Here is a 27973-nt window from a genome sequence, read left to right as displayed (position 1 = left end):
AGTGTCAGAAGCAACTAAAACGATCGCAAATGAGCCCAAGTTCACTATTCAAATTCCTTATTCAAAATTCCAAAATAACAATGAGTCTAAATTCACTGTCAGATGAGCTGAAAAAACTTCATATAGCTGTGTGTCAACTACAGCTGCAATTTTGTGCGCTTTGATCTAAATGTGTAAAATGTGGACAAGGATAACACATCTTTCCGTTATTGATTTGGTAATTTCTAATGTAATCAATGGTCGCAAACCATATTAACAATACAATTCAGAGCAAAATATAAAATTGAAACGGAATAGGTTTGCTCAAAAAAAGCAAAGATCGATTACGTTAGCCCCGATTGCAGATTTTGGACACTGATGACATAAAAACGTAACACTTCATGATCAAAGACGGAATTTTGTAAAGATATATCGTAAACTTATTGTCACTGTTGTCCACAATTTAACTATAATTGTTCCACGCGGCAAGTGGTTACAAGGGTGGTTGTTTTTGAAAACAACAACAACAAGGCTGATATATAGAATTGGCGACGCAATGTTGCTTTTCTTTTACTCTTAAATGTTTTTTATCTGTTTCAATCTTGGTTTCATTACAGCTCATTATTCTCACACAAGTGCTCAATCAGTGAATTCTTCATTAACAAAGATTGTCTTTCGGTGGCCCAGTTTTGGTCTCAGCCCTCATCTTAGCATTAAGTTCAAAATATCATTTATTATCTAATCTTCTTCGAATCTAAATATTTTTCAGAATAAAGTTTACACTCATACCCACAAGTACAACTAACTTAAATATTTTATAATGTATTGGATATTCATATGTGATCTTGATTCAAGATTAGTCTACCACTCCTACTCTGTATTATGAAACCTATATCATCATCATCAACACTGTTAAATGGCAGTAGTGAGAATTGCGTTTTGTTTTCAGAAGCCTCTTTTGCATTTAGATTAGCCTTTAGGAGAACAATAAAAATTTCGAGGCCTTAGTAACCTTTGAATTAAAGCATAGCTGTATCGATTATTTGCATCAATTTACCAGATCTGCTTGACAGCGACTTCCTTGATGTAATTGAGGAGGGTAAATTCTTCACATGCTTGCTTTTGTCAAGATCAGAATCTGATATAGGCGGATGATTCCTTTTGCATTACAACCTACATACTACTGGTAGTCTGGGATATCAATTTGGTTCACTTTTAACAGCTCCTCAACCCAAGATTTTCTATCTTTTTGAAAATTGAATTAACGAATAATTTGATATTTCCGGTTGAAACACGAACTTTTTTCAAGGAACGTTAGGCTGATCATTTTTTTTGTTTAACAATCTACACAGTACTGGTAGTCTGGAATATCAATTTGATTCTCCTTGAACAACTCCTTGAACCGATAAAACTCAATATTATTTAAAATACAATAAGCGAAATAGAGGATTTTTCCATATGAAATACGATCTTTTTGCTAGGAATACTATGCAGACCACTTTTTTGCTCTCCAATCTAAATACTACTTGTATTCTAATAATAGGATAGGCTAGATATCAAGTCCGGATATCATTTTTGTTCACTTAAGACAACTCCTTGACCCAATAAAATTTCTTTGTTTTTGAAAAAATATTGAGCAATAAAGTGGATATTTCAAAGCTAAGAAGGAAGTTTTTTTCTAGGATGTTTAGGTTGACCATTCATTTTGTTTTACAATCTACCTTCTTTTTGTAGTCTGGGATATCAAATTGAATTACTTTAAACAACCCCTTTAACCGGTAAAATCTGTTTTTTTCGAAATTATAAGAAGCGAAAAAGTTTTCAAAGTTCGAAGAAAACTTTGAAAAATTTTAAAAATTTTCATGGAACTTTTGTGTAAGAAGGCTAGGTGGATTTTTTTAGGCGGACGGTGTGTAGAAATTAATTTGATCAGTAGCATTTTTGATCTGGGTTTGGTCTGATCAGAGATTGTTTCAAGCGCACAATCCTCTGGACAATGGTTTGGGTTTGGTCTGAGCCGTGGTTGCACAATCGTGTGGACAATGGTCTGATTTCTGTGTGATCAGAGGTCATTTCCGTCAGACAAAGTCTGATCAGAGACAATTTTGAGCGCACTCCAAGCGCACACTCTGAGGTGTTCTGAGATGGTCTGAGATGGTCTGATCAGTGGTTACTTTCGTCTGGCACGGTCTGATCAGAGGTCACTTCCGGAAGGCACCTCAACCTGGGTTGTCGTTTCATTGTTACTTGAAGTTTTTGAAAACAAAGACTTATTTTGTGATTGCATTTTTAAAAGTATCAGGACGTTATAAAAGTATCATATTGACGTTTCTGTTTGTGTGTTTTCTTAACGGTGGCGACCAAAATATAGACAAGAATGTGCGCCAGAAACAACAGAAAAATAAAACCTGTCGGCAAACAGAGAAGTTTTTGAAATAATAGATTTTGACCGAAAGACACAGACCATAGGAGACAGGCAGAGAAAGCCAATAATTTGTTTTTGGACAGTTTATTCTCTTTATGTATCGTTCTTTCTTCAATTTTCCTACAATTGATTACAAATCTGAAGAAAATTGCAATTTTAGTGCGCCCTGACGTCCTTTAAACTGTGTCCCTAAACTCAATCCACGTATTTCACAGAGAACTCTAAATCGATAGTTGACAAAACTGTGAGCGGATTTTCTCTAAATTTTTTCACAAAAAATTTGGGTCTAAAGAAAACAAAAAAAAGAAACACACCCACACGAACACAAACATATACACGCATACACACACACGCAAACGCATAAACATTCACACACTTACACACGCACGCACCCTTACGCACCCTTTCACACACACACATACACACACACACACACGCACACACACAAGAACACAAACACAATCCCACGCACCCGCACACACACACGCGCACGCACAGACACACACACACATACATACACGCACTCACACACATACACACTCAGGCACGCACACACACACACACACACACACACACACACACACACACACCCCAGATACACTCTCACTTACGCATACGCACTCATAAAATTAATGAAAATGGTGACTTCAGTTTTTTAATCGAAGTCTCAAATATAAACTCATTCTTAAAAACGCACACATACACTCACACGCCCACACACATACACACACATACACACACGCACACACATACCTTAATGAATGTAAACACACGCACACACACATACACAAACACAAACAAGCACATGCACACAAACATGTACATATGCATACACACACGCACACATAATTTCACCCGCCAACGCACACAAACACGCACACGGACGCAAACACACACTCACCTATTGACACACACACGCAAACATACACATACACATACACGCACACACACGCGCACACACGCACACACACACACACACACACACAAACACAAGCTTACACCCACGCACAAGCACGCACATACAAGCACACATGCACACGCACGCACACACGCACACACACGCAGACTAACACAAACCCACAAACCCACAAACACACACACACACATACGTTTACGCACAGGCGTGCAAGCAAAATGTGAAAAACAATTTAGAAAATTTGGTAGTCATAAAGCAGCAATGGTAATTAATTGAAATACAGTCTTTTAAACCCCAGGAGACAATATATTTTTAAATCTACGTTTTGTTTGTTTCTGCACAGGCAGTGTTGCGTAAATTGGCAAATTTGGCTAACAGCATTTCTTTTGTGGGCAACTTGTATGAAGAGTTTATATTTTTTAGAAAACGAAAAAAAAGACTCTCACAATGAGTGTGACAAAAGTTCGATACAATTAAATGTCTTTCCTTTTTAAAGTTTTTTAATGACAAAGATGCGTAAAAATTGATTTAAAAACATAAAAGTTGAATTAGCCGAATTAGCCCAAAAGTACTGAAAAAATTTTTTACCGTCATGACCGTTGGAAACCCAATTTGTACGAAACCCATTTTACCAGTTACATATTTCAGAATTACAACTATGGATAGATCAACGATGGAACTTTGTAGGCTAAAATATCGATAGATGTTTGGGATATAGTGTCTGTCTAGTTATAGATGTTTGGGATATAGTGTCTGTCGACTGGTATTAAAACGTTTGATGAGATGATTCAGGTAATCAATTGCAAATATATATGATTTATTTGTAAAATGAGTCGGTTGTTGAACGTGTATAGCAAAGTTAGATAAATACAGCAAACAACACTCAAAAAGTTTAATTACTGGTTAATACAGACCCCTTAATTCAGTTCAAATTCGCCCTAATTCCATGCCCGTGGATTAGTGAAACTTGAGCTACACTTAAACTGATCAGTCAGTGCTTTCCAGGGAAAAGTTTAAAAGCAGGTTTGTTGAAAACAATGACAACGAAAAATGGCATACACTAACAGAATTTTTCAGTGGAATTCACAAAGCATGAAAAAGAAAATCGACATTCTTTAACTATAATATCCTCTCTGATTCTAAAGTTGTTTATTCAAAGCAATATTGTGTGCTTTTAGATGTCTTGTGGGCAACCTATGAGGAAAGCTTATATAAACTATTGAAAACAAGAAAAAACTTACACAACGCGTGTGATGAGGGTTCGATACAATTAAAAGTCTTTCTTTTGTTAAGTTTTTTATCGACAAAGATGAAAATTGATTTAAAAACATAAATGTTGAAATAGCCGGAAAGTTCAGAAAAAGTTTCAACAGTCAAGACTGTTGGAAAACCCAAATTGTACAAAACCCAAGGTAAGCTTTAGGGGCTTATCAATTATGACAAGCAACATATTTCAGGGTTACAACTATTGCTAGCTCTAGAAAAGGACAAACAAAATCAATTGAGCCCAGTAGTCGGGCATTGGGTTTCAAAAGAAGTCTATGTAAACAAAATGGGCAAAGCATATAATACAAGCTCAAATTTTTTCTAATGATACAAAAAAATGATGTATTTGCTTTTAATTTGCCACTTCTTTATGCTACAAATTGAAAACTGATGCAACTTTCTTTGAGTAAATTTTCAAAAAGAAAACTTATTTTAGCAGATTTACCCGAAACATATGCAAAAAAAGAACACAGAAGCTGCTTTGAGCTAAAGTGACTCTATTCGTGACACTTTTGCATTTTCTACCAACTAATTTTTAAGCAAAAATGAAAATGAAATTGGAAAGAAAATTTGCCAACGATGGAACTTTAAAGACTGTCATTAGGAAAAGATGTTTAGCATACAGTCTCTGTGGACAGATATTATAACATTTGATGGAATGATTTGGGTAAACAATACGAAATCTTTTTTGGTTTTGTTTGAAAAATGGGTCAGTGATTGAACATGCATAGCTAAACTAGATAAAGACGGCAAAAACAGTCAAAAAGTGACATTACTGGTCAGTACAAAACCCTTAATTTAGTTCAAGTTTGCGCTTGTTTTTGGCCCGTGGATTTCTTGACAGAAACTTGAACTCAATTACTTTATTCGGTGAGTGCTTTCCGGGGAACCTTTCTTATTCTAAAGTTCTCTATTCAAAGCAATATTGCGTGGAACGCACTTACATGTTTAATCAAGGATTAAATGCACAAATATCCCCTCTCCCATTGTTGAGGTTAAAATATGTAATCAAAAACGATCAATTCTCATTTCAACCAAAATTAATTCAAAATCAGTTTCGCGATCAAATCAAAATGCAGCGAATTTTGGAGTAGGAGCAAGTTTTGGTCACCTAACATATTTGTATAATGGAAACAGAATCGATTCGCACAAAAATGATAAAAACTTTAATTAAAATTAAAGTTATAAATTTTTACTTTTTCTTTTTCTCTTCCGATTTTCAATTTCAAACTAGTTTCTGTCGAATATTCTACGCACCCGTGTCTATTTACATGGCATTCTCGTCTTGTTACACTATTGCACACAGCACACGATTCCAATTACAAAACCGTTGAACAAACCAGAGCTACAAAATCAAAAGTTACAAAATCAAACCATAAGCTACGAAATCAGCGGTGACCCATCAACTTTTTGGCCTGAATGTTTCGTTTTTTTAATTTTTTGTTTTTATTTACGTCGGAATCGACAAAATGTTTCCGAAATAATCTAATTTTTGTAAACAAATCTCCAAAAAAATCTCTGCAAGCTAGTTTGGTGGGAAATTTGTAAAATTAATTTTTCGAGGGGCACTTTGTGAAATTAAAAACTGAAATTGAACTTTTTTTAATGTTTTTTTGTGTTAATTGTTTCTCATTTAATCTTTTGTTTCAAACTCTAAGTAAAAACTGAACAAAAATTTATCCAAAACCCGAAATAACTTTTTAAAAATAAGGGAAGTTCGTGTATTCAATTACCAGAACTCCCCTTTTTTTAAAAACGAAAGTGGGAAAGATTCCAATCTAATTCCCTCAAAAAATTATTCCTCAAAAAATTTTAATCCAAGTCAAGTTAGCGAACGTAAGTGTATTCCACAGAACGATTGTACAAGGACTGCATGTGAAATTCACTTGCACAATTCGGTCATTTATGCCCGGTTCAGGGGTTTGTATTAACCAGTAATTGGGCGCACTTTCTAGGGCTTGTGAAGACTCCTGTGAGTCACATGAGACTTCGCAGCCCCCAGAAAGTGCTCCCCAACTGATTCAACTTTGCACCACCAAAGTAGCAAACAAAGATTTCAGTATTATAGCATGGATGCTGTCATTAAAAATTAGTTTGTTAAAAACAACTTTTTTTGTTGACGTCAACATCAAAGTAAATGATGCTTTCTCATGTCAAATAAATAATATTCATAAACTGAATGAGACTTTTGTTGTTTTATTTGATAAGGCATTGTTAATGGCGTTTTCTCCTAGCTTCACTTTGAATCTGAAAAAAGTGAGCCAATTCGTAGAAAAGTGGAAAGCTTGTTAAAAAGTAGTCTTAGTAGAACTTGGTTAAAAGTATACGTTTATGCATATGTGGTTTTACTATAAACTCGGTTTGTTCTGCAAAATTTTAATTTTGTTTTTTTTCTGGAAAGTTGAACGACAAGGTTTGCTTAATTATGCAATCCCCAGTGATTGTGGAATTTTTATCGTGTAAGATCTGATAAGATGCTGACAAAGAATTTTTTATCGTGTAAGATCTTATCAGATCTTACACGATAAAAATTCCTCTTAGCAGAACTTACACGATAAAAATTCTGTTAAGAGGAAATTTTATCGTGTAAGATCTGATAAAACATCTTATAAGATAAACATTCCCCTTACCAGAATTTTTATCGTGTAAGATCTGATAGGACGGAATTTTTATGTTTTGATTTTTTCGTTATAATCGTATAACGTAGTCAAGGTCTATGAAAGTAAAAAAAAGAATCCGTCAGCTAACCAAGTTTTAGTGTGAGTCTTACCTGGTTACTATGGATAAACTTAGCAGTCCAAGATAGTTATGGTCTTTGAAAAAAATTTTTCAGCCTAGTTTGATAATCACCGCTTCGGAGAAAGCCCCCTGCCACTCAAATAATCTTTTTTACAATATCTTTTAAGTCTTACAAGACAGTATAAGATATTTTTCTCTTTGCTGCTCTGACACTTAAGTGTTGCATGCTGTAGCTTTTCGGCTACTGCTTGCGAGCAACTTTGAATTGTCTTCAATATGAAGAATATACCATACTTTAGGAATTTATATAAGAGAAAATTTTTATCGTGTAAGATCTTATAAGAGGAATTCTTATCGTATAAGATCTTATAAGAGGAATTTCTATCGTGTAAGATCTTATAAGAGGAATTTTTATCGTGTAAGATCTTATAAGAGGAATTTTTATCGTGTAAGATCTTATAAGAGGAATTCTTATCGTATAAGATCTTATAAGAGGAATTTCTATCGTGTAAGATCTTATAAGAGGAATTTTTATCGTGTAAGATCTTATAAGAGGAATTTTTATCGTGTAAGATCTTATAAGAGGAATTTTTATCGTGTAAGATCTTATAAGAGGAATTTTTATCGTGTAAGATCTTATAAGAGGAATTTTTATCGTATAAGATCTGATAAACGTCTTATAAGAAGATGCATCCCCTTACAGGGTATTATCAAGATGGTTTTGTCAGAAATTTGTCAGGTCTTACACGATAAAAATTCCACAGTCACTGGGGATTTCTCAGCTTTCGGATGCCTTTGGATGTTTGACTGATGTAACAAATTTTTTATGACACATGGCTCAAAAAGTTGGCATTCAGAAGCTGTACAATTTAGCGAATTTTGCTGGCTGGTATTGCTGGTATTGGTGTGCATTATAAATTATAAATAATAAATTAATTACAATTTATGCATTATAAATACTTTACAAGAAGAATTTTAATTTTATAATGAAAAATGGAATGTCCCTTTGTGTTCTCAGGTTAAGGGGTGCAAATGAAAAGGCGAAGGGAGGGGGTTTGCAGTACATGCTGGGGCAACAACATGGAAGAGCGTAAATACTTAACCAATCTCACTTAACACAGTGTTTACATAGTAAGTTTAATTTCGTTTCGATAAAATCAAATCATCCAATCTTGCTAGCCTTTATTTTACATTAATTTCTATGTCAACTCACGATTGAACATAAGAAAAAGGAAAGTTTTCCCAAACGTAAATACCAATTTTTGGTTACAATTCGGCCAAATTGTAAGCAAAAATACTGATCTCATTTTGTTTTACATTGGTATGAAGGATCAATGGGCAAAATTTCTCACAAAATTGTTTAATGAGTTTTTCTTTATCATTGAACTTTTTGGAATATCTTTTAATTAAAATGTGATGCTCACAAGATTGTAGAATTGAACCCTGGTTAAGTTCTTTTTTGCGACAGAAAAATTCAAGCAAAATAGCAAACTGTGTACGTTTGTATGTGAACATTTGAACAGGAATTAGCCCGTAATAACAGGAATTACTAGTATCCATTATAATATCTCCGAAAATGATGTAAATGTAGAATTCGGAAAATCTGATTTTCGACTTCTAGAGCGGCAGTGGTACCATTGAGATGAGACAAAGTGCATAGTTCGCTTTTCATTTTCCTAACTTTAGTTCCGCAAGGTTTTAGAGGGTGATGTATGGATATAATATGCCAAGTGTCATTGTGATACTATAATTTTTGGAGAAGGGGGCTGAGAAACTATTTCATAGTTATAGTCTGAAATGAGCTGGAACAACTCTGAAGCTCTGAGTTTGACCGATTGATTAATTGGTAGCGTCGTAAGTCTGATAGTACTTTGTTTTAGTCTGAATAGCTTGAGTAGAAGTCAGCAATGTATAAAGAAGGCGTTCAGGTCATTCAATTGTTCATTTGAAGTCATAACAAACTTTACGTAAGAAAAGAATAATGTGGTCCATAATGAGCAGTGAACAGATTCTCTTATTTGATCATTCTTGTACGTTGTTGCTTGATAAGTTACTAAGGAGTAGAACCACAATATTAACAAAACAGTACCATAACACAGCTGCAGCTTAGGAGTTGACCTGAAGAGAAGTTGTGGTAACAAAAACATTGTTGAGGGAGTTAAATTGACTTGATAAATTCAGAACACCGGTTTGCGCGATTGGAAATCAGAACGCTTTAGAGCACCAGAGAACCACAGTTAGATCAAGCGGCTGGATTGAGAGCTTGTAGAATTGAAAGAACTGAAGCTCTGTAGTTGTGAATTTGGATAAAGTTGTGAACCATCTTTTATAATAGAAACTCTAGTTGCTTTTGATTTGATTTTGTGATCTTTTACATTTCTTGTTTATTCATTTGATGTTATTTGATTAATCGAATCAATTCATTATTCCAATTAGAGTTTCTTACAGCCAACAAGAGTAGTGTGGGGACAAAATAACCGTCCGATAGAGGTCCGAGAGCCATCAAAACACCCCATTCAATTTGTTAGAGTTTTGGGCGCTAGTCGGTCCCCAGCTAGGCAGCCTAAGCAAAGTACAAAATTCTACAGTGGCGCTCCTGGGTGGGCTATCTCAAAACTTCTCGACGGTTGGAGTGAGTTGGAGGCTGTGGTGGTTTGTAGTTGGACGTTGGACTTTGCAAGTGTGAACAACAAGAGAGTGAAGGAGAATCGACTTGTGCGACAACGAGTGAAGAAGAGAGAGAAAGCCGTGGACATAATCAAGTCAGGTCTTGACGGAGAGAGAGAGAGAGAGAAAGAGAAAGTGCGAGTGTGCAGAGCAGTTTTCAGTTGAGTTGGAGTTCGACTGTGGGTATTGTTAACATTTAGCTTTCCTTGATACTAGAAGATTGAGAGTGTGTTTTGACTTAGTCAAGAGCGTAAGTTGCGTGAGGCTGAGTTTGTGTAGAGTATCGGCTTTTTTAGTGAAGGTTGCTACAGGGCCTTGGCCGAGAACAAGAGATTTGTCAGGCAAGGTAAAGACAGAGTTGCGAAAAGAGAGTTAGAGGTAGTCTAAAGAGAGAAAATCTAAGTGAGAGCAAGTTATTCAAAACTGTCATTGTTAGTAATTGGATGTTCTTGAGGAAAAAAGGCCAGTTCAGAGAGCTTGAAACAGGAAGTTGGTAAGCTGGTATTTGGCAAGTGACAGTTGTGGGTTGTAGATTTGAGAGTAGAGTAGAGTAGAGTAGAGTAAATTAGAGTAGAGTTGAGAGAGAGAGAGATTTTCCACGCGGTTCTTGTTTTCTTTTCATATTGGAGGAACTCGAGTTAGAGAGTTTGACTCTGAGGGAGAGAGCAAGAGGAAGTTCGCAAAGTAGGCCAGTGGTGGTTCTACAGCAGCAGGACTTTGGGGTAGGGTGGCAAAGCAGGTTAAGTCAGGTTAGAGGAACAGTAATTACTGATAATAGTGGTGGAACGGGGCTTAGCAGAAGTGAGAGGCTAAGGGATCTTCTCAGACGGAGAGAACTGTTAGACAGAGTAGAAAGATTTAGAGCAGAGGGACACCACGAATAAGTAGAGAAAAAAAGAGATACATAATTGTAAGCAAATATGGATTGGATTGCGTTCCCGTTTGTAGAGTATTTTCCGTCGGAAAGGTTTTCGAAGTGGGAGGACTGGAAATTGTACTACCTTGACGCTGTAGAAGTGTTACAAATGAGTGAGGATCAAGCTATGGGGTCAATGCTTTATCTACTGAGAGGATGGGCGTTGCAAGCGGTTTTGGATTTGCCTTTCAGATTCTGGTTGTCGGAAACCGGTGAAGTGGTAATGTCTTTAGGACAATACTTTGACATCATTGAGAAGAGGCTAACTACAAGTAGGCAGGAAAACTGTTATGGTACAAACATTAGTAATATTAGGGGAAGAATTGTAATGGTTGTAATGGAAGAAAAATTGGAGAGTGAGAATGATCGATTAAAATGCAGGATAAAAAACTCTTTAAACGAAAACTCAGAGGAAAATTTTGAGCTTAGTGAAGTTGGTCCGGATTTAGTGGGAACAAGATGCAATAACCAAGATGAAGCGGTGAGGAACTTCCAGAACGTGGTAGATTTGCTGCAACTGGATGAGGAGCAAGCTGAACGATTAGGCTTGAGTATGTTGGGAGAAGTAAACAGGGAAGAGCAAGTAGATATTAAGTATCGATACGATCAAAGAAATGGACAGGAAATAATTGTTATCCCTAACGAATGGCTTGAGACAATTATTGCTTCTAAAAAGTTTGGAAAGGAGTCACTTGAAAATTTTGACGAAGGAGCGTGTCGAGGAAATGAAGTTGAAGAATGCAAAATGTTTGATGAAGAAAAAGAATTGGTGGATAGAGAATTACGGTCACAATTTAAAAAAAAAGGAATGGCTACGCCGGGAGACACTGAGGCAGTTTCATATAAAGAGCAAGGATCAGAGAAGACTACAGGAGGAGAGTACGGAAAAATTCCTGTCGAAGTTGGAGAAAGTAATCACACCTGAGGGATTCGAGTACTATGTAGACCGTTCATCAGCAAACGATGGAGGTGATGACAATCTCCCCATTAGTGACTCCAACTATGAGAGCAGTGATGATGAGGAAGTTGAGTTTCCCTCTGGAAAGAATGAGCTGGCTGGATGTAATCAAGAGAAGAATAGCGATTGCTTAGATCTCTTGGCACCTGAGCTTTCGTCTCTAGTAGGAGGCGGTGAAATTGATATGATAGAGTCCATTCAGAGAATTTTTGCGGAATGCCTAGCTGAGGACAATCTTGAAGCTAATTTGACTGAAGAGATTAGCAGTGTTGTTGAAGAAGTCCCATGCATAGTTGAGAGAAGGGGTTGTGTATCTGGTAGAGATGAAGAAGAGTCTTTTCGAAACAAAAATGAAATCAGAGAGAAAAGTAAAGATGCCGTTCGTCGAGAAAGCTTTAATCCTGGTTCCTGCACTCTACAGACTTGCAAACAAATAGGATTGGAGTATATTCTAGACAGGTTGAGTGGAGTGACAACCCGGGTGACTTAAAAGGGAAACGGCCAAAACTACGCGCAATTATTAATCCAATGGTGGATCCTAAAGTTCAAGGACTTGAGTTTTTGGAGACTAGTACACGTGCAATTGTCCATTTTGAAAGTAGCAGAGTCGCAGTCCACAAAATCCGAGAAGAACATGGTGAAGATAGGTCTCAATTAATTTCGAGGGGTTACGAAGCATGTCTGTACTGGGATACAGCAAGAGTTTTTGAATTGAGCGGAACAAGCAAAACAACTGCTGTCTTGGAAGAGGTGTTTGACAATGGCACTTCAATTAAAGAAGAAGAGCAACACGAGGTGATTTCAAGAGCTGACGAAGGAGTTGTGTCTTGGGAGACAGCTGAGGTTTTCACGGTGCCGAAGCCAACAAAAGAGAAAGCTCATCGGGTCTGCAATCTTGACCACTGCAAATCAGCAGGGGAACTTACGCAGAGGACCAATAACGAATTACAGAACCGGCCTCAATTGCTATCGATGGCGAGAATGGGAACTTTTCAAGGAGTGTTTGAACATAAGGCAACAGCAATCAGGAAGGAATTGGAAGCTGAAAAAGCTGCGTTAGTTGTTTCAAGCGAGGAGAGCACTACAGTTTTAAACGAGTTTGAAACAGTTCATTTGAAGGAAATGTCCAAGTACTATGCAGAGCTTGTGATACTGTTGTGATGTGGGAGGATACATCGGTTTGCCCTCGAGTTGAAACAGCATTGGCGTCGTCTGTTATCTTGACAGACAACTTTCATGGCTATAATGAAGTAGTAAAGACTATTAGTCAATTTCATGTTGGAGAAGGCGGAAGCAGTGATGTCACGGATAGGCCAAGGGGTGTAGAGCCTTGCGACCATTTGTCGGTTTTCAGGACATTGGTTGGAAGCATTTTGAGTTGGTTAGAATTCTTGCTTGTTCTAATTATTGGTATCATGAAGAGTTTTTGGAAGCTGGAAAGAGCCAATGATTCAAAGATCCTAGCAGTAAAACCGAATAACCGGAATAAGCAGGACCAAATTTTAGGGTGTTCATTGATAGAAACAAACGAGTTGGGCCAAAAACCAAGTTTGAAGAAGCTCAAGCAAGTGTTTAAGACTTACGTTTCAAGGTCTGAAAAATGTCCATCAGTTCCAGAGAGTGCGATGAACACGTCTAACTTTCCTCAGCGTAGCAGTGAAAATATGCAGGGATGTGAATGTGAGCTCAAACAATGAAGCAGTTTGGGAAGTAGTAATCGGAAGCTTCGGTTAGAGTTGAATATTGAAGTGGGTCACGGAGTAGTTTTAGCGATCAAGAAAACCCCTCTGCTAAAAACGTCATCAGGAAGAGAAAGATGTTTGAAGTTCAGTAAACTGCGAAGTGGGAGTTTTGGTGGAAGCTGTACAAAGAGGTACTTGAGGAAGTATGAGAAGTTGAATGAGATAATCAGAAAGCAAGTTGAACTAGGTAGGGGCAAGGCATTTTGTAGCACTGACGAATCGACCGATGATACAGATTTAGAGGAGGCACATACAGACTTGGCAACCGGTGTGTTGTGTGTGATCACAATCGGAGATTTCGACTTTCGGTCCACTCTTGGCAGTGAAGCTGGAGGTTCCTTGGAACAGCCAGAAGCTACTAATGACATGACTTCAGATAGAGTGGAGGACAGATATGCGGACCCCCACTTGAATACAGGAGTCGAGGGAACAGAGGAATTGCAGAGAATCGTTGAGGGAGAGACAAGGCAGAACAATGTGTGGATGGTTGAAAGAGACTCTGACGACCTGTGGTTTCGATTGGGAGCGGAATATAACTGTGTTAGTCAAGGCCAAGGCCCTCGAAAGAAAGGTTATCACTTTTCTTTGGAGTATTCAAACGACTTTGGAAGCAGGAGCGAGGAAGTCCATGGAATGCCTATTGTATGGTACCCATATGTTGGTAGCGCAAGTGAGGTAGTCGACAACAGCAGGACGGAGTATCAGTTAGTTTGCGAATTGCATTTTGCGATGATGGGATGGATGGGCGATGTCCGCAGCAGAAGGGAGGAGTTCTGCCAGAGAGGATTCTGTTTCAACGTTTGTGGAGACTCGATGTCACGAGGGACAATGTGGATTCAGACAAGTCGGTAGGAGAGATGGAGTAGGCTGAAGCTGATGAGGAGATGGTGCCGGAGGAGGAGACCCCCAGATGCGAGGTGGCGTTCAAGTGAGGAGATGGGAGGCCATCCATTCAAGCATGGAAGGAAGAAAGATCTTGAGAAAGTTCAGTCGGTTTCATAATCTTCAGCATGATAGCTTCGTCTTATTTTAGTATCTTATCTTGTTTCAAATTAGTTTCTGTGCCTAATCATTGGTTGTTAAAGTGCTAAAGTTAGTCCAAAATATTGTTTAATGGTGTCACGTTTGTTTATGTGGAGAAATAATTGTTTGATATTGTTATCCAAACTGTAGCTGGTAGGGGGTGCACGGAGTATCAGTGGATAAACACAGAAACTTGGTTTGTAAATATTAGGTAGAACATGCTGGTTGCGTATGACTAAACTTGAAATAGTAATAGATAGGTGAGTTGAACTAATTTAATTGGATTGGTAGTTACTAAATTGTTTGAAGGAGAATGTTTGCTGAGATGGTCGGGGTATTTGATGAAAATTTTTGATGGTTCAACTTACCAGTTATTGTGTAGATAAGACGTTACCAGAGAGTGGTATTGAGTTGCATCTTTATTAGTTGTTATATGTGTTGTATCTATAAACAGAGACAAGTTTTTATTTTGCGTAATCCTTCTAGTAGTTTTAGCCATAATTGTTCATTTGAATTCGTATGCTGTAAATTTGATAATTGTTCTAGAGTAATACGTTGATGTTCTTTTAATACCCATTTGTAGTTAGGGATGGTTCCCAAATTGGTCTACTAGGTCTAGTTCAAGGGAATAAGTCTGTTGTGATGTGTTATCGAATTAAAAGACAAAGTGAGGTATGTATGAAGCAAAATCTACTGATAGGGCAAAATATATGTATCAACAAGACAAGCCGAACATCTTTAAGATTAAGGTTGGTTAAGATTTAGGTCAAATACCAGTTTTAGCAATCATTCGGGAGAATAATAGTGTAGAAGGGAGGAGTGTAGAAATCGGAAAATCTGATTTTCGACTTCTAGAGCGGCAGTGGTACCATTGAGATGAGACAAAGTGCATAGTTCGCTTTTCATTTTCCTAACTTTAGTTCCGCAAGGTTTTAGAGGGTGATGTATAGATATAATATGCCAAGTTTCATTGTGATACTATAATTTTTGGAGAAGGGGGCTGGGAAACTATTTCATAGTTATAGTCTGAAATGAGCTGGAACAAATCCGAAGCTCTGAGTTTGACCGATTGATTAATTGGTAGCGTCGTAAGTCTGATAGTACTTTGTTTTAGTTTGAATAGCTTGAGTAGAAGTCAGCAATGTATAAAGAAGGCGTTCAGGTCATTCAATTGTTCATTTGAAGTCATAACAAACTTTACGTAAGAAGAGAATAATATGGTCCATAATGAGCAGTGAACAGATTCTTTTATTTGATCATTCTTGTACGTTGTTGCTTGATAAGTTACTAAGGAGTAGAACCACAATATTAACAAAACAGTACCATAACACAGCTGCAGCTTAGGAGTTGACCTGAAGAGAAGTTGTGGTAACAAAAACATTGTTGAGGGAGTTAAATTGACTTGATAAATTCAGAACACCGGTTTGCGCGATTGGAAATCAGAACGCTTTAGAACACCAGAGAACCACAGTTAGATCAAGCGGCTGGATTGAGAGCTTGTAGAATTGAGAGAATTGAAGCTCTGTAGTTGTGAATTTGGATAAAGTTGTGAACCATCTTTTATAGTAAAAACTCTGGTTGCTTTTGATTTGATTTTGTGATCTTTTACATTTCTTGTTTATTCATTTGATGTTATTTGATTACTCGAATCAATTCATTATTCCAATTAGAGTTTCTTACAGCCGACAAGAGTAGTGTGGGGACAAAATAACCGTCCTAGAGAGGTCCGATCGCCATCAAAACACCCCTTTCAATTTGTTAGAGTTTTGGGCGCTAGTCGCTCCCCAGCTAGTCAGCCTAAGCAAAGTACAAAATTCTACAGTAAATTTGCAGCTGAATGGACACCACATGGAGACGTAGCAATACTTTTTTTGGTGCTCTCTTTGATTAGAAACGATTGCCCGAAGCATAGTTGTTTGTAATTCTTTATCCAATAGATCATTGTTATTTCTGATCTGAATATAATTCATTATTATAAATAATTCACAAAAAAACAAAGAAAGTCAACACTTTAAACTGTTGAATTTTTGTTTTTTTGTGAATTATGTATGTGAAAAAGTATATTTAGCGGCCTCGAGTTTAGATAACAATTGTTACCCAGGTCTAGACCTCGACTCATGAAAAGACAATGCTCGACAAAAATGTGCTATGAAAAGACCATACTGGACTCATTTGAGCTATGAAAAGACTTTAGCTGGACTTTAAGGCATTCTGGACTTTAGCTCGACTCAGATTTTTTGCAAAAGACTTTAGCTGGACCCAAAATTTTACAAAAGACTTTGGCTTGACCCAAAGGTTGTGCTGGACTTAAGCTCGACACAATGTTTGCAAACAAAGTCGAGTTAAAGTCTTTTCATGGGTCCATCATTAGTCTTTTCATGGGTCCATCATTAGTCTTTTCATAGGTCTGTTTTTCAGCCATTAACGTTTTGCGTGCAATATTGCATATAACGTAGTCAGCATATATGATCATGCACCTTTTACGATTCAAAAGAACGAAAAATACCTCAAAAACCTGCATTATTTTTTTAAAAAGATAGCTCATAATTTGGGGAAGGAAAACAAACTGAATAGCGCCAAAATTTTTTCAAGGCTAATGGGACTAGGATCAATACTCTTAAGCTAGCTGGTTTCATTGAATCAAGTAATGTGGTAATATACTCGATCTGAATAACTATTTATCTTAAGATTTGACATAATTCTTAAGGCTTTTGGCAGATTTCCAACTGATTCTTAAGTTGGACTGCTCTGGTGCAAAACTATTTAGTCTTGCTCCGGTTCTGCTTCTGTCTGTACAGAAGCAGGAAACACAAATAAAAAAATTTGAATTTTGAAAAAAAACAGACTCATGAAAAGACTAATGGTGGACCCATGAAAAGACCTTAACTCGACTTTGCTGGTTATTAAAAGACTAATGCTGGACCCATGAAAAGACCTTAGCTGGACTTTCTTCGTTATGAAAAGACTTTAGCTCGACCCATGAAAAGATATTAGCTCGACTTTAACTAGGAACCTCGACCGTGTAATTATAGTCAATATTGCCCCCCCCCCCTACTAGACTTTTAAAGTCTTATCATAAGTCGAGGTCTAGGCCTGGGTATCCAAACGTGAGGCTGCCAAATATATGTTTAAATTAAGTCCAGGTTATGTTACATTTTTTGGTTTGCAATATGACTGCTCTCTTTAAGCTTTTTTCTAAATCAGACGAGCAAATGTTTCCCAGAGTTCTGCTATTTTGCGTCATTTGGATAGGAAAGTGCTTAGATTTTTGAATCGCAGCTGCTCATAGTGTTGGTTTCCGGAAGGATGTAGAACGACGTTTCATTTAATTAAATTATATCCTGAACTTAAGAATTCAAACAAATGAGATGCCTCATAAAAAATTGAGCAGCGTTTCAATCGCGAATTCCTTGGCAACCAAGTTGGCTCCAAAACATGTGTTTTTTTTTTAAAATTTACACAATTTGAACAAGCAGCTGCTAAAAAGAGCAATAAAGGGACTGGCTTCAAACGATATCATCTGAAAGTTCTGTTTTCAAGATGAAAATCTTATAAATTTTTGAGCTGCTGTCAAATTTCAGAGCCATTAATTGTGATGCAACGCTCACCGGAAGCTAAGAATGCAACGCGAAGCATTATTTCATACTGACCGGGGGTGACCCATGGGGGGAATGTTTCAAAACAAAATCATTTTAATTATTCATCCACTGATCATGCGGTGATCACCAACAAATTGATTATTTTAGCCTGCCTCGACCTGGAGAGCGCAATAAACATTTTTCCATTGGAAATGAATTGGTCTTCTGATATGAAAGTTTCTGTTGGAGCAATAATCTGCATTCTAGGTACAATTTTCAGGTAAGGACATTGAAATATACAAACTATTGGCAACCCAAAATTTAGGTTTATATAATATTTTTCTCAACACACCAATTACGTCTGGTAACACTGCTTTCATGAGTCCAGTTTGGTATCCAGATCTCTTAACCTTTAATTCAAACTTGCTCATTGAGTTGGGCTGATTCCATCGAGGCAAGCATTCATTGCACAACCGTTTTGATATCAAATTTGCGTAACATTGGGCAGTTGCGCAAACTTTTGTTCAAACTTTACTAACCTGCGAATTGTGCGATGACTGGTATTTTCGTTTTAACTCCCCTCTTATGAAAGGGTTCAGCGTCAAATTTTCTAGATTCCCAGGATTGTCTGAAAAGGATTGGTTGTCCAGGGTTCTATCAGATGGCTTGCCTTTAGTGTCTGTTCTGCACGAAAAAATAAAAGTGGTGGATGGAGTTTAACTTTTTAGACCACGATTGTACAAGAAAGCGAACATAGTTTTCTTGACGCTTTTTTCAGGAAGTCCCAGGTGCTTCTGGGGATTACCGAGCGTTGAACTGCCCAAGCAACTTCTTCAGTATACCATACAGCTGGAAATTTTTCCATATCTCGTAGAAGTTGTTTTAAGTCCTTCAAGTAATTTTGTGCCCCATCAAAATTTTTCACTTTATCATTCCTGAATTTCTCAGCGGGACTTATTTTTGCGATGAATTATGAGACTACGGGCATAAGTTTCAGTGTCCAAAGTTTCTGCAATCTATTGTTTTTACACAAGTGAAAAGGCAACAACAGATCTTTTTGAACGTCTGGAAGTTTCCCGGGGTGAGGTGGTAGAAATATGACTCGACAAAACGTCGTCTGGGGGTGTCATTCCGGGTCGTTGAATACACAGTCCCGGAAGAAATTAATGACCCGGTAATTCTAATCATAAATATGGTATTTCGGAACAAGATTCTTAATCTTAATCCCCAGGAAACCCTAGAGTTCTAAATCTTCATTTTTTTGTTTCCACTTTTTCGCTTCAAATAGTCCAGTATACTTGATTCCGGTGTTGGTAATATTGCATAATCTGGCCAATCTTTGACCTGTAGATCTGTCATAGATGGTAAAAATGTGTGAGCAATCAAAAAAATGTAAGAGAAGCATCGGATTTCTTCGATCGATTTAATTGTTGCATTAAATGGTTTAACACAATTTCTGATACTTATTTTCTCAAGACAGGTTTTGGATCAAAGATGACAGTCAGTTTTTGCACCATCTACAAAATAAACTTTTAAAAAAATTAGATCAATTAATGAATGAAAATCAAAAAGTTTTTAGACACCGGGTCACAAGGTTGGATCACAAACAAGATTGGTTCAAATAGGAGCTCGGGATGTCAACTACGTCTCAGTATACGTCTCAGATCAATTTTCGATCATTGATTCATTTATATCCTGACCCCCTGAACGAATTTCAAGTCCTGATCAGTACCTCTCCAACGAAGTACACGTCTTGAATTGGCAAATCAGTACTGATCACGTCTAATCCCAAGTCTTAAGATTTGTGAAGACATGTCAGGACTTGTTGAGGACTTGAGTCAAGTGTTGACGAAGATTTGACAAGACTTGAGTCAAGTCTTGACCAGGACTCGACAAGTCTTGATTATTGAGCAGTTTGGCAAGTTTGAGTTTTAAGAAGAATTTATAATTAATACATTTAAAAATTAGCAAATTTTGGGGAAAATTTTTTACGAGATATTTGCTAATCTGGCCAAGCTAGTTCCCAATTGAGCACATACCAATTTCAAATGTCCCATATATTCATTTTTTTCAATGGGCAGAAAAGAGTGGCCATGACCGGCATCTATGGGCGTTATTAGAATTTTTTTCTCTACCAAGTGATATTTGTGGAAGTGCTTGTGTTGTCTTGTGCTTCTTTATTTACTTTGAAGAGTTTTATAGGCAGGCCACTGCAAGGTCCGGCCTTCTTTTTTCGCTAGCAAAAAAAACAAATCAAGAATTAAAATTGTCCCAAGAGTTCCCAAGTCATGGCCAAGACTTGACTCAAGACTTTTGAAGACTGAACACTTGATTTAAGACGTGTCATGTCTAAAAAGTGACACAATCAGAGCTCTGTTGCAGTGCTGATCCGGGACTTGACATTTCACTGAATCAGTTTTGAATAGGACTTGAAGTTCAGTCCGGGCCATTATTTCATTATTTGCATATTGTTCCACGTAATTCAGATGAGGTATTTTCTAAAACAAACTGCTAATGTTTTCGGGTTGTTTTCTAGACTGGGATATTGCTTCCTGCAACTGGAGTCCCCATTGGACGAGATTGACAGTCGTGTTCTGGTTGATCTGATTGGAGAGACTTTGATTGGTGGAGAGAGTGGGAGTGAGAAGAGATGTGGGATGCAATGTATGAGGAGAGAGTGGTGCAAGTCATACAATCACAACTCACACTTCACAACATGTGAACTCATCATCACTGACTACAGACTACTTAATATGTCCACAGGTAATGTCAATTAAATTTTTTTAACAATATATTGCAATCTGCATGGTCTCCATTATTAAATAATCTTGGTTTATCTTGATCTATTCAAATGTTTGCTGATTATTTATTATTGCCAATCTTGATGTTTTCGCCGATCTTTTGTTCAACTAAATGATGGCAAACCAATTATTTGTAATTTTTCGTTTCCCTCTCAACCAAAATTTGAACAGAATGAAAAGAAATGAATCAAATTTTTAATGGTATAACAATTTGTAATGGCTTGTCTCAGGCTTGTCTCTTCATATCAGGATTGAAAAATTTTTGTCGCAGCAAAACGCGCATTGGGCTGTTCACACAGGCTAAGGGTAAGAAAATTGTTTGATGCTCACGATTGACGTTGGAAGTGTCTAGAGATGTTATAAACTCAGCCAATCAAAATCAATAAAAAATTTCTCATGAAAAGTATTTAATGTCACGTTCATTTTTTCTAATTAATGGCCGCAAAACGATAGCTGGGGCTCTTAGTTTTTATCGGCCTTCTCTTGGTGTTTTTCTACTATTCAAAGCATTTGAATTGTATCTCAGCGCTGTATTTTTTACGACTCGAAGAGGAGCAAATGAGAAGTCCTTTTTTACTATTCGAAGAGGCGTTATTGTTTCCTGTTTTGATAAGTTAGCAAGTAAAGAAACAAGAAGTTTATGGAGTAAATAAAATTTGAAAAAGCTAGTCCTGTGATCAACCCCGAAGAGCGGAGAAAAGAGAGGGTGGTTATTTTGTACATACCGTCTTTTAAAAGAGAGCGAGAAATGTAGGTGTGAAAAAGTTTGATACCCTTGTTTTGATAACTTTTTGACGTTCTGGAAAAAACAATTGATGTTTTAATCTAATTCTGCAATTTTTGCCCCAGTATATCGTTTTAATGAATTTATTGGTAAATTAATGAAAAATGCATGCATGCAGGCTTTGTTAACTACAAAGGATGCAAGTTTCTTTTGCTGCAATTTGTCTCCTTCAATGAAATTCGAGATTAGAGACGTTTGTGAGCTCATTAAGGCTTGGCTGATATTTTTCGGTTAGATTATTTGTTTGGATTTCAGATTGTTGCATTGATGTGTTCTTTATAGAGATTAGCCATTTGAAAATTCATATTTTTCAGGGGATACGACTTCGAGTTGTTTCCGGAATTCTTCCGACTGTGTTTTATTTAATCAATTTTGTTTGAGTGAATTTTGAAGGAGTGAAAATAGAGTGGTTTGGCTTATACCAGTGCTTTCAAGAGAGCGAGAAATTGGGGTGCGAACAAATTTCGGTAGCCGGGCATTTTTTTCCGCTCACGTGCGTCTTTTTAAAGCAGTTTTGTTTGCAATTTTATGGATAAGAGTTTTGATTACAATTTCTGGCTTGCTTTGGTAGTTATTTGAGGTGCGGTGTTTGTTAAAAGAGGTACGGTATTTCGTACATTGATCGATTACTGTTTTTTTTAGTTTAGTCACAGTGAGGTTGGTTCTAGCCTCAACTTGGCTATGTTTTGTAGATCAAGAGTATATGAGTAGTGAGGTTGTGTTGAAGAAACAGGAGCGATAGATGCAAGATTTTATTGCACGATGGAACAAGAAATGAGCAAATTGGGTTCATTCTCAATATCTGCAATGTTTCCGCTCGTTGCCGAAATGACCCTGTCCGTAAAAAAAACTTCATGCTGTTGACCATGCTATTCTCAGGAAACAGCTCGCCTTTTTCGCCGATGTTCTTTCTTCAAATAATAAGTTTTTTCATGGGTCCATAGTTAGTCATTTCAAAACCAACAAAGTCGAGTTTAGGTCTTTTCATTGGTCAACCATTAGTCTTTTCATCAGTCTGTTTTTGCCAATTTGTATATTTTTTCTGCTTCTGTGCATACAAAAGCAGAACCGGAGCAAGACTGAACAACTTTGCACGAGCGCAGTCTTCCTTAGAAACAGTTGCATAACTGCCCAAAGACTGAAAATTTTGTCAACTCTTAAGATAAATTATTATGGCATCTGGAGTTTATTACCACATTAATTGGTTAAATGAAACCGGGTAGTTTTAGTGTGACTGTCCTGTTCTCATTAGCTATGAAAAAAATGTGGCGTTAAAAACTTTTGTGTTCCCATCCAGAATTATGCACTATCTTTTTTTTTCAAAAAACAATGCAGGTTTTTGAAGGATTTTTGGTTCATGAACATCGTAAAAAAGAAGTAGCATGCGTGGTGACTACATTTTCAGCAAAAATGAACAAGAGTTGCACGTAAAACTTTAAAGGCAAAAAAACAGGCCTATGAAAAAGACTAATTATGGACCCATCAAAAGACTTTTCTCGACTTTGATTGATTTTGAAAATACAGTTTTAAAAATCATAACCGACTTTTCATAACCAAATTTGTTGGTTATGAAAACACAAATGGTGGACCCATTAAGAGACACTTCTTGACTGTAATTAGATACTGAAAGACATTAGCTGGACCATGGAAAACCTTTTTTGGGTCTAGCTAAAGTCTTTGTTGTGAAGATTGGTTTGAGCTTAAGTCCAGCCCTAACTTTTGGTTGAGACAAAACTTTTTGTAACATTTTTGGTCGAGCTAAAGCCTTTTGAGAAAACTTGGGGTCCAGTTGAAGTCTTTTGATGAGAATGTGAGTCGAGCTAAAGTCAAGAATGACTTAAAGTCCAGCTAACGTCTTTTGATCGCTGAAATGAAGATGGTCTTTTTTCATAATACATTTTGATCGAGCATTGTCTTTTAATAAGTCTCTACATAGGCATGGGTTGTTTGGTCGCAATTGTATATATATGCATAATCAAGTAGTCTCCATTCGATTCATCTCTTTTAAAAGTTGAAGAATATGTTTAGTCGTGCTGAGCTAGCTACCCAGGTTTAGGTGCTTGACCCTTGACCGCTCTGATCAGATCATTTTACAGACTTTCGGTCTCTTTTCAGACCGAAGTGCGACCCAAGAAATCGTGCGACCATAGTGCGACCCAAAAGACCTCTGGTCAGACCATCGTGCGACCCAAAGTACTCTGATCAGACCGTAGTGCGACCATCAGACCATAGTGCGACCCAAGAAATGGTGCGACCATAGTGCGACCCAGAGAATTTGAGTCGAACACTAGGGGTACCAGACAGAATTGATGTGCAAACTGGGGGGGGGGGGGGGTGCAGACCAACCTGTGTCGCGCAATGGTGGTACCCCAATTGACACTTTTGAACTGTTGAAGTAGCAGTTATCATCGGTAAAATTTAAACTTCAGGATAATAGAGGTCATTATATGTATATATTTTTTGTGTTCGTCAGTAATAAACGTTTGTTCTTAATTTTTTTGAATCAACCTCCAAGATATGTCACATCTTCTGCAGCTTTTTAAAATCTGCGCTATAAAGTATAGCACTTCGATCACTCATATATATATATATATATATATATATATATATATATATATATATACTTATTGATATTTTGATATACTTATTGATATATATATATATATATATATATATATATATAACTTTGTGAGTATTTTTATTGATGTAGATGTACATGTATAAGTCAGACTTTCGTGCGACCTATCATCAGACCATAGTGCGATTTTGCCCTCTGATCAGACCGTAGTGCGACCATTGTCCAGACCATTTTCCAGACTTTGCCCTCTGATCAGACCGTAGTAAAAAAAATGAACACTGTATTTTTCCAAATATCTGTAAATGTTTCAGTCATAGTAAAATTTACAAAGATAGGTAGTGTATAATATTGATAACTACAAGAGAGAAAACTAATAATTTATAATGAATAAAAAATCAACCGAATAGAGAAGTCACTTGTATTGGCGGGGAGGGGCAACAGTAACATAAAATAAATACAAAACAGAAAGAAATTTAAATGAACTTAAAATGTTTCCAAGTAATTGAACCATGTTGGGTTTTCATCGGGACCTTCTTGTATTCATCAAGAAAAAACTGCTTATATTTCTTCTTTGCAAGACTGTATGACATTGACAAATAATTTCTTGGGAAAGAATTGTGCTGCAGAAAGAATACCTCTCCTAATAATAACCTTTTCATGCAAATTGCATTTTGAAATGGTCTGGGTAAAAATTTTATGAGTTGGCTCGTGTATATAAAAACTTTCGGTTGGTAATTTCAAAGCTGAGCTTGAGAAAGCAGGCATCTTTTTTTTCGTGATGCTATGACAGTAAGTGGCTGCCCTGTAATCAAAAAACAGCGAAATAGGTAGTAAACCAAGGTTCATTTTAAGATCTGAGGATGAGTCAAACTTTTGTCTCTGAAAACAAGCTTTGATGGCCCAATTCAACTGCTTTTCCAGTGTTGTTATGAGATTTTGATTGATAGTTGCAAATAATACAGAAGAATATTGAACATGACTGAGAACAAAAGAGTTCAAAATTATTTTTTTTTTGTATACAGTGGGAATTATGTTCCTGAGTGCATATATGGATTTAATGCCCTGGGCCATTTTTGACAAAATAATTTTCACTTGTTTTTGATATTTGAGGTCTTTGTCAATATAAATACCAAGATATTTGATTTCCGCTTTCGAACTTATTAATTTTTCTCCAACTTTCAAGGTCGTTTCGTCTTGAGGATTAGAGCTACCAAAAATAATAAACTCTGTTTTATCCGGATTGATTTTGAGGTGATGTAATTTAAAAAATTGTATGCATTTTTCTATGGCCTTCTCAAGCTCGTCTTTGTCTTTGAGAACTTCATCATGAGAGCTTAATAGGACTGTGTCATCTGCGTATTGTATTGTTTCACATGACAAAAAGTTGCTAAGATCGTTAACACATAGATTGAACAAGAGAGGACCTAAGACTGTTCCTTGCGGAACTCCTAGAGCCACTTCAATCCACCCTGATTTAACATTATTAATTATGACTCTTTGTGTTCTGTTTGAAAGATAGCTCGTAATTAGATTTTGAGCTGGTATCGAAAATCCAAGAATGGAAAGCTTTTGAATCATGAGCTTGTGATTAATGGAGTCAAAAGCTTTTGATAGATCTAGAAATGCTGCTGCAGTAATTTTTTCTCGTTTTTGTTGCATCGTATTTTTTCAGTTAAATAAACGAGCGCATCTGTTGTAGAAATTTTTTTTCTGAAACCGAACTGTGTTTTAGAAAGCAGGGCATTCTTATGAACATATTAGTCAATTTGTTGTTTAATAAGAGATTCAAAAACTTTTGCTAATGCTGGTGTTAACGAAATTGGTCGATAGTTTAGAGGATCATCAAGGTCTCCTTTTTAAAAAAGTGGAGTGATGTCGGCTCTTTTGAGTTCAGCAGGGAATGTTTCTGTTTTTATAAATTCATTCAATAGAAAACAAATCGGCTCAGCTAGTTCAGTAGCTGCGTCTCGCAATGCCCATGAAGGAATGGTAGAAGGACCCAATGGTTTGAAATTTCCAAGAGCGAGAAGTGTTTTAAGACATTCAAACTTAGTAACACATCGAAATGAAAAGGTGTTTTTTTTTGCCTAACCATAGGCATGTCTACAGTATAGTTCTTACTTTCAAAAAAGTCTCCTATTTTTTCAAAAAATCTAATTTTTCAAAAAAGTCTCCTAATTTGAAAAAGTCTCCTAATTTAAACGAGCGTGCGACTCAAGCGTTTCCCAGACCATGTGTTTTGGTTCGCACCACGCCACCGGTGTGCGACCCAAATGGTCTGACCAGAGCGGTCTAGGGTCGAGCACCTAAACCTGGGTAATACAAACGGGAAATATAGGTTCAAATTAAATGTTTTTTTTTTGACATTCATAATCAACTTGCGATAATTTCCAGTTATCGGATGCGCTTAAAGCCTCTTATTTTCCCTCACTAATAACAAAAATAAGCTGATAATATCGTGATTGCTGCAATTTTGCAGTGAATGGGACAGAGTCTGCTGCAGTGGGTTGGAGACACTACTCTAAGTTTGACTATGTGAGAGGGTGTGGTGATCAGAATGTGAGTGAGTGTGTGCAACTGTGGGTTGAGAGAGACAAGACATCCAATACTTCCATCACTTGTAAATGGACTCTTCCTGATCACGATCATCACACCACTTTCATGACCGATCAGGTGATATGTAAAATATAGCATGTTTTTACTATATTTTCTGATTTTTGCGAGATGCCCATAAGAATAATAAGTTATTAGCAACGACAATTGTTCAAATCGTTACTGCTAATCATCAAACAATGTCGAACTAAGATGAGCTGGCAGTTTTATACTTATACAAATCTAAGTCAACGCTGCCTGGGATTAACAACTTAAACGGATTTTGGCAAAAAGGTTCACTTGTAAGAACCAAGTAATAGATGGTTGCTAGGATCCCAGTGACCATACTAACTTAACGTTTTTCTGCAATCTTAGAAATTTTCCTTTGAACATGAAATGATCATTAGAAAGTTAACAAAAGCGTGACAATCATTGAAATATTTTGTTGCGCGTGCGGGGACGGAATAAGATTTCAGTATTTTACCAGAGGTCATATTAAAACTCTAAGAGCACATAACGTTATTAGCACAGTCAAGCAGTTAAAAATTTGTTGGTGGAATAAAAACAACCAACTTTTTTTTTGTAAACAAATATATGAACTAACTAAAATGATGTACTTGATGTGTTCCACTTTTTAACAATACCAAGGGCATCAATACATTAGCATGATTAGTTTATGTACTTTTCAATCAAAATGAGCAAGAAAACTGGCATCCCCAATTTAGAAAAAAAACTAAAAACAAAGCGTCACTTTTTCACTATCTTTCACATTATAGCAGTCTGAAGTATTGCATCGGATTTAGATTGCTTTTCAGGGGCACTAGTTAGCGTTCAATGGGCGATATAATTGCACCAACTGTAAGAAATTAGCTTGATAATGCAGAATTGTTTATATATGATTAAAACCGATTGTGTGGGTTGATGATGACAAAAATTTGAAGACACGATTGTGAGGGTTTCTGGGAACAAACAAAAGGCAAATACTCAACTGCGTGGGCACCATGGTGAT

At 36.8% G+C, this 27973-nt stretch overlaps 1 protein-coding gene across 2 annotated transcripts in view; it reads left to right on the top strand.

Annotated features, from left to right (window-relative positions):
* Nucleotides 1–8254: 8254 nt before the first annotated feature.
* The window catches only part of LOC142348373 (uncharacterized), a 216132-nt gene continuing 196413 nt past the window's right edge, over nt 8255–27973 (top strand). Inside the window, exons 1-3 of one of the 2 annotated variants that reach the window (XM_075399697.1) lie at nt 8255–8456; nt 20746–20972; nt 26852–27045. In XM_075399697.1, coding sequence (XP_075255812.1) covers nt 20867–20972; nt 26852–27045 — 300 coding nt within the window. In that variant the 5' untranslated portion in view covers nt 8255–8456; nt 20746–20866. Of the gene's footprint in view, nt 8457–18033; nt 18490–20745; nt 20973–26851; nt 27046–27973 lie in introns of those variants that run through there. The other variant, XM_075399696.1, reaches the window with a different exon arrangement.

The sequence above is a fragment of the Convolutriloba macropyga genome, chromosome 10, assembly GCF_964194025.1.
Source record: "Convolutriloba macropyga chromosome 10, txConMacr16.3, whole genome shotgun sequence".
In the NCBI taxonomy this organism is placed as follows: domain Eukaryota; kingdom Metazoa; phylum Xenacoelomorpha; order Acoela; family Convolutidae; genus Convolutriloba; species Convolutriloba macropyga.
Note: the sequence above shows the minus strand (reverse complement) of the source record. Positions and strands in the feature narration are given on the sequence as shown.